Source organism: Aristolochia californica, unplaced genomic scaffold (genome assembly GCF_029961685.1).
Source record: "Aristolochia californica isolate CCGP_79_NKW_82.1479 unplaced genomic scaffold, dmAriCali1.0.hap1 SCAF_9, whole genome shotgun sequence".
Lineage (NCBI taxonomy): Eukaryota > Viridiplantae > Streptophyta > Magnoliopsida > Piperales > Aristolochiaceae > Aristolochia > Aristolochia californica.
The window spans coordinates 28,678,240-28,686,356 of NW_027182290.1; the positions used below are offsets into that span (position 1 = coordinate 28,678,240).

The 8,117-nt window shown below is 36.8% G+C and overlaps 1 protein-coding gene across 11 annotated transcripts; it reads right to left on the reverse strand.

The window, feature by feature from the left end:
• Positions 1 to 247: 247 nt before the first annotated feature.
• LOC137940324 (adenine phosphoribosyltransferase 5-like) lies at positions 248 to 8,117 on the reverse strand. Of its 11 annotated transcripts, none has more exons than XM_068785324.1 (7): positions 7,826 to 8,117; positions 7,643 to 7,753; positions 6,748 to 6,840; positions 6,112 to 6,261; positions 5,118 to 5,176; positions 3,373 to 3,434; positions 497 to 511 (listed from the first exon to the last, which is right to left on the reverse strand). In XM_068785324.1, exons 1-6 carry the CDS (start codon positions 7,908 to 7,910, stop codon positions 3,378 to 3,380), a joined length of 555 nt encoding a protein of 184 aa, XP_068641425.1. In that variant the 5' UTR covers positions 7,911 to 8,117; the 3' UTR covers positions 497 to 511; positions 3,373 to 3,377. The 11 variants fall into 11 exon arrangements, with proteins under 11 accessions (XP_068641420.1, XP_068641429.1, XP_068641419.1 ...); XM_068785326.1 differs by lacking the exon at positions 497 to 511 and adding an exon at positions 568 to 835; XM_068785323.1 differs by lacking the exon at positions 497 to 511 and adding an exon at positions 1,293 to 1,337.

Here is an 8,117-nt window from a genome sequence, read left to right on the forward strand (position 1 = left end):
AATGATTAAAGTTTATTATAAATTAATATACTAATTACGTGTGACTAGAATAAATTATTTAAAGTACATAAAATAGTTAAAAATAACATAAATGAATATAATTAATAAATAAATTATTTTGTAAGAACATAATATATAGTATAAATACTTAATAAATAAAATTAAAACACTTGACAAAAAGGTATAAAATGACAACAATGAGTATAATTAGAGTAAATTATTTTTAACAACGTGTTTGTGCGTTTAACATCATCAACTTACTAGTTTAGTAGATACAAACGACAACATACATGTTCAAAAGCAATAAAGTACAACCACTAATAATCATTCCACATGCTAGTCGTTATGGCATCTCGAAATTGTGCAGCTCTAGTGGATTTTGATACACGACGCCTCCGCATGGTTGTTGATATGTTGCCTGGATCCCCAAGATCATCACTATCATCGTTATCTTCATTCGAATTTTCACCTGCTAATCGGACTTCATCACCTCCTCCACCAACCTTATCATCTGAATCATCATCTTCCAATTCAAACATATCATTGTAATCCTCTTTACCTATATAATTGTGTAATATGCAACAAACTATTACAATTTTCATCTGGATCTTATAAGAAAACGGAGGAGCGACTTTCAACATTTGGAATCGAGCTTTTAAAGCACCAAAAGTTCGTTCAATAGTATTCCTGAAAGATGAGTGTCTTCGGTTGAATAGTTTTTTATCATTTCTAGGAAGGTTGTCTCCAAATTCTTGTAGATGATAACGAGTTCCTCGATATGGAGCAAAAAATCATAGCATATTTGCATAACTAACATCGACTAGATAATATTTACCTACAATACAAAATATTTTTCACATAAGATAATTGAAGATAAAATAGAACAAAATTACTACAAAAAAATATATTATTTACTTTCAGGTACACAAATTCTATTTAGACGACTTGGAATAGAGTTCTAGTAATGCGGAAGCATACAAAATGTTTTACAGTAAATCATAATTTATTAACCTTGATATAGTCTTGCCATACAGAATGACATGCAGTAACTCGATGTGTGGTTGCATCCCAACACAATCCACTAGTGTAGAGCAGCTTAGTTACTGTTTGGTAAGTTTTCTTCCATGATCTTATTCGATTCTTGAGCTACTCAACAATTTTTTTATGAGCTGCGTTTTCATTGAACCTATTGACACAGTCCAAATACACTTCATGCCTCCAAACCCCGTTGGGCATCCTGTTCCCCATATTGACTTGCTCAACTAAGAGATCGAGCATTTTGTTGTCATCATCGAAAGTCCAAATGTCATATGATTCTTCTTCCAGCCATTTATAATCTAAATCCGAGATGGTCATCATAGAAAAAAAAATTATCAGACAACCATTACCCGTCGTAGTAACTAGGGACACACAAAAACACAATCAACAAATAACAAAATACCATGTGGTAGACATTTATAACTTCAAAATCTCCTCACCACATGGCAAATACATTTCATAGCACTTCAAACATATTCAACAACATTCTAAAACATTTCAAAATCAATCCAACTAACTTCATTATAGATTACTAGAACAATGCAAACACTAACTCATCAAGTCCAAATTCACCCAACACCCCTGGTAGAGTCCTATATGGTTTCGCAGTCGCTAAACCCTAAACCCGGACTAAACCCCCTAAACCCTAAACCCTAACCGAGAACCCTAACAAATTAAAATAAGCCCCAAACCCTAAACCCTAAACAAAGTAAAATAAACCCTAAACCTTAAACCTTAAACCTTAAACCTTAAAACTCCTAAAAGCCCCAAACCATAAAACACCTTAAAACCCCTAAAAGCCCCAAACACTAAACCCTAAGCACTTAAAACACTATAACCCCAAAAACCGAGAACCCTATTTAAAAAAAAAACATAAACCCTAATTCCAGACCTAAAGACTATACATTAAAACCCTAAAAGTCCCAAACCCAACTCTAATCCCGAAATTAAACCCTATCAACACGAATTTGAACCCTAAATCACATAAACCCTAACCCTAAATCCCACAATTAGGCCACAATCAAGATAAATTACGTACAAAAATTAGAATTAACTCAAATACAACACTAAATTAATTGAAAAAAAATTAGGGTTTCGGCATACCTTCTGAATTTTGGGGGAAACCACCGCCGAATGGGGAAATGTAAGCCTAATGGAAGAAATAGACGCATAACTGTCGAAAATCGAAGAAGATCGAAAGAAATCGAAGGATATCGAAACCGAAATAGGTTAAATCAAAGGAAATCGGGGGAGGAGGAAAGAGAAGAGCGAAAACGAGAAAGGAGAGGGAGGCCGAGAGTGAGAAGGGATGGAGGCCTAGAGGGAGACGAGAGAAGGAGAAGGAAGAGAAAGGCCGTGAGAGAAAGAGACGAGAGAGCGAGATGGGGCAAAACGAGAGTTGACAAGAGAAAGTAGAGGGAGCAGAGAGCGAAAACGAGAGAAGAAGGTCGAGCGAAAAAATTTGTCGAGAGACGAAGGCCGAGTAAGAGGAGAGGACGGGGGGGGGGGGGGGGGGGAAGAAGCGACGCCGTAGCTCGTAGAAAGTGAATGATTCGAAAAAAAAGATGAAATTAGTTTTCCATCGTTTTTTCCTGAGGAGATGAAATGTGTTATCTCGGTTCAATTCAAATCATTCTGTACTAACGCCATATTTGTGATGACCTAGGTAATGCGGGGAAAATTCATTCCAATTCATTGTAGACTAACCCCCCTTAACCGGGCTTCAAGTAGTGTTTCACTGTTTTCAACATACGTTGGTCAACATTACCAGAAAACACGGTTATGCAAAAAAAAAACCATTGGCCTGGAATGACAGCAAACATGAAAAAAAGCCTTTTTTCCATTAATGCGTTTCACAGAGAAAGTACAAAAAAATCGAAAAAGCCATATTCCATGAAAAGAACAGATAAATTAAAAAATAAGACCTAAACACATACTTTAAAAGAAATGCTAAAGAGCCCGTTTGATTGCAAGTCTCTCATGAAGTACACCAGAATGTAGGTGCCAGAGATTTACGATACCAGAATACATTGGCATCGACTGCTGATTTTGAGAGAAGTTCTTCAGTAGTGATAAAGCAAAACAATCTTGCTCCAAAATTGACAGCACGGCATCTACGTTAACCAAACAGAAGATCATATATTGCACAACGTCAGTCATTTCTTGTTGCTAAGTCTTATATCTCAATATTTGATTAAAATGGCACACGGAATAATGGTTTCTAAGCTTTGCAAGGATGCATTTTGACCCCATGAGTTCAGATAATTAAGCTTTCTTATAAGTTCAAATTTTTAATCAAGATCAAATATTAAACAGTAGTGGATACCGACTCACAAAGCTCAGAAGTGAGATTCCACTAAGATATACACCGGTTTGCCATAGAGTTGGCATCGTCCCTGCAAGATATATAATCTTAATACCTGTCCAGATAGACTAATAAATTCTATTATTCTCAGCCAAGAAATATATCTAATTAGATGCAAGACAGACAATCTCAAAGGATAAAACTAAGTTCAAAACATTCTGGGTCAACTCAATGGAGGTGATAATTGATAGAATGACAGTGTTAGAAACTGCTAAGACCACAAATTTATCATGAAATTTAAGTGAAATATTTTGTATTATTATGGCAATGAAAATTATTTTGTTTTTTTAGGAGTGTATTTCACACTCTCAGGCACAGTAAAGTTCAAGCAGTTCCCCACCAAATGGAATACAGCAATCAGTTGAAATCATCTAGTTGAAATCACCAGAATGTTGAGAGTCCAATTCATGAACCAGAAGGCACCCGATATACACAGCGCGTATCAGTCTGCTGCAGCTATGCTATTTGATGCCTTATTTCGTTATTCACAACTGCAACCAAACTAGAGAATATGAAAGTACTTACTGCAGATTCATTAGGCCTTTGTGGACTATTAAGCAGGACATTAAAACATTGGCTAAATTTGGTTGAGTTCCTCAGAACTTGCACGAAGAAAAATTAAAGAGCTGCAAACTTCGGACCTTGTTTCAGATGAAGATGACAACGGCTAGCCAATACACCACAACAGACCGATTTGTAAGGTGCGGAAAGCTACCGCCTACAAGACTAGACGGAACCACTCTGACACCCACCCCGCCCATTCTTGACCGCCTCTCAGGGGATTCGAACGCGGGACGTGGCGTGTCCAGCTCTGATACCATGACAACGGTTAGCCAATACACCCCAACAGACCAATCTGTTAGGTGCGGAAAGCTACAAACCACTCTGACAGAAGAACCTAAAATTAACATTATTATCATGTTCAGAATTTTGTCCGAACTATTCAGCATCTGTTACATGAATCCTATCCATTAGGTTTCCTACCTTTTTCATGTACACAATTGGAGCTCTGTTATACCTGAACACACCATCTCAAATTACTCAAGACTTTACATCTAATTTACTCCTAAACATTCTGATTTTTAGGTTTGCTACCATCATTTTGAGCCACATTTATCTCAACATTCTCTTTTCTATCAGTATTATTTGTAGATGCTGCTGCTCTCTTGTTTAACATCTTGTGCTACAAATTATTGCTAGTCTAGCAAACTTTCTGCAGTATTTTCATATTTAGTTCTTTCCAATCATTAGGAGCCACATTCCTCTCAACATTCTCATTTCTATCAGCATAATTTTAGATGCTTCTGCTCTCTTGTTTAACATCTTGTGCTACAAATTATTGCTAGTCTAGCAAACTTTCTACAGTATTTTCATTTTAAAGTTTTTTCCAATCATTAAGAGCCACATTCATCTCAACATTCTCATTTCTATCAGCATAATTTGTAGAAGCTATTTTTCCCATGCTCTGTTTCCTGTGCCACAAATTATTGCTAGTCTAACAATTGTCTTGCAGAGTCGCTTCTCCAGAAACCTTTGGAGCACATCTAAGTAGGATATATGGACAACAGACCAAGGGATTGTAATACCAAAATAATCACTTTCGAAATAGTTAAAACTACTCATTAGTAAAAGCAGTTTCACACGCTAGAAACCAGTTGCAATTGAGAGTATCAAATGCCAGGAAAAACATTCAGAGGTAATACATCATCTGTACCTTCAGTTCAGGCAATCCAATGACACAAGCACACTCAACCACCTCAGCCCCTGCACGTTCTAGTCAAACAGCAGACATACAAAGTAATTTAAATTATCAAGGAGACAGCTAGGATGGACAAAAATGATCATGGGACAGCAAAAATAATGAAACATACTGCAGAATTGGCAAGATAACCATCAGAGGGATGCGATTCAAAGGCTATAGTAGGACAAATTTCTATGGAACAAGGCTTCACATACATGCAGTTAACACCACATCTACCTGTCATGAAACTAGAAGGAAAATGAACTCGAGACAATTTTTAGTGTCATAATTTTTTTTATATTTTATATAAATATTGGGCCAACGGACTAGAAGTTGGTGCCATGGTTTCCCATGTCAGTATTAGGTATCATTTCAGGTGTCACACAAATAATATATGGTTCATGGCTGAGAAGTGGCTGACTAATCCCATACCAGACACTTCAAAAATCTCATATGTATTGCCTGCTGCAATGCATACCAGCAATATCCATACACAGTGGCTGGTGCATGAAATGAAATTTGACAGATTATCTTCTTCACACTCTAAACACAAGAAATTCAATTATCAGGGAGTTCTTTCTCCTCTAACAAACAAGCAACACAAAACATAAAACTAAAGGCACATACAACCGGTAGGACATTACTATCTGCACTTGTATGAAGAGAGTAGATAGCACATAGCATAAGGACTGTATTCGAGTGAAACCACTGCAGACAAGGGAAAAGAGAGAGGGAAAAAAAAAAAAACTTGACAACATTGTTTCTGTGAATCTTCTTTTCTTTTTTTTCAGTTTTTGTTTTTTCATTTTTGGCTTCTCATCAGTCCAAGTTCTTTTAGCATTTTGTATTACATTAATTTTCCCCTACAATGTGCTCAAAACACACCCTGTTCCGCAGCAATACGCATAATTTCTATCACATATCTTATAGACTGTAGCTCTAAACACAACAAAAAAACTGCCATTACCTAGAAGCCTTATTGCAGCACAAAGTGTTCCACCAGTAGCAATCAGATCATCAATCACCAAAGCGCGTTCCCCTGGCTGAACAGCACCAACATGCATCTCTAAGCAATCACTGCCATATTCTAGATCATACGATTCTGAAATAACTTCACCTACATGTACAAATTGTATAGAAAAAAAATGAAAAGAGTCAAAACTCAGAGATTCAAATTTTCAATATAATAATGCAATAAATATTAAAAATACATAAGTGCAATAACATACGAAAATTTTAAACATGAAGTAGCAACAGAACTTATCCAAGAAAATCTGCACTACACTAAAACATGTTCAATATAGTCTGATCCTCCATTCTTTTAGTATCCAGTTAAATATAACTTTATAAAGATAATCATAGATAAACTAAAGATAGGATTGAAAGAGAGACTTTTGTCTCCATATAAGCTTTTTCTTCTTGTCCACTACAAAGTCAACAATTCTATTTAATACATAGTCAAACATAGTGCAGCAAATAGAAGGATGATACACTGATATCGTACAGGCATTGCTGGATAATTTCTAACTACCTAGATGCAAAACAAATAAACATAAGAAATTTAGTTAAAATTACAGAGCACCATAAAAACCAAAAAGTGAACCTGGTAACTTTTTGGGTTTACGTAGAGGTATGAACTTCGCCCCAAGAGCTAAAGCTATTGAAGGGCCAAATATGAATCCTCTTGCTTCAATTCCTGACAGGAAGAAAAATCCCATCAAATCAACCACAAATGTAGTTGGCATTGTCAACTATCAAACTGCAATTATGCTAAAAGTAAGCAAATAACCAAATCAAGTTTTTTTTTCTATAAAGTAGTAGCACATATGCCACTAGATAAACAATGCTACCATTTCCATGACTTGGATTCTCAGGGGAAAAAAATTGCTTCCTCTGTAATGCTTGCATCTTTCAATAGATAGGCCAAAAGAATTGCTTTTGGCAGCAGCAATGGTCTAACGGTCTGATCAACTAGAAAAACACATAACACGATCAAACAATAATGAGGCTGTCTGCAGTCCGAGCATCTCATAGTTATGTCAAAACACATTCATTGGTGGACATTTCCAATTAGCAAAGTTTCCAGACCGTAGGTAGCCTATATCAGAAGCCTTGAAGCGGAGCTCAAACTTGTACCAGCATCCAGCTGCTGAATTGCCACAGGTTCGAATATGTAAATGCATCAATCCTTTGACTAAAGATGTAGTTTCGCGAAACACTCGATGCCATCTTAGAGTCGTCCGTGTAAAACGTGAAGCGCACTCATATATTAGAAGCGACAGTCTAGAAAACGGATTTGTAGAATGGCTAACAACAGAACCACCCCAACAATAACAACAGATGCAATCTAAGTGAGAGGCAAGAACAGAAGATTTACAGTTTTTACACAACGAATCACCTACAGGAAGGTTCTAACAAAAAAAAAAGTAAAAATTTTGTTACTCATCAGCCATATTCGAATAATAATCATGTCATACGAATTGACAGGAGAATGATACCAGCGACAACGGAGATATGCATATCACGGTACCGGTCAATGAACATATCCACAGCATCCTTGAAAGCCTTGGGATGAAGCAGAAGTGTCGTTATATCTTGGAACATGATACCTGAGAAAAAAAAAAAAAGCGTAAGGCGGTACAGAAGAAGGCCTAGTGCTCATCAGACGAAGAATCAATAACCTCGTTTTGGGAAGTGAGGAACGACACGAATGGCTGCGGAAATAGCTTCAAGTCTCGGGTCCCCATCTTCTTCTCCTGCAAACATTCTGTCGCCGCTTGTGCTCTTTGTTCAACTATCTATTCTTGTTCTTTCTTTCCTTCTCTACCTCGATAGAGGGATGAGAAAGGGCGGGCGTCTGTCTCTGCCGAGTTCGCAAACAGAGAGGCGAGCGGAGAGAGAGAGAGAGAGAGAAGGCCTGAGAGTTTCCTTCTTATTTTGTATTACGAATCTATTATGGATATAGCTGCTGGT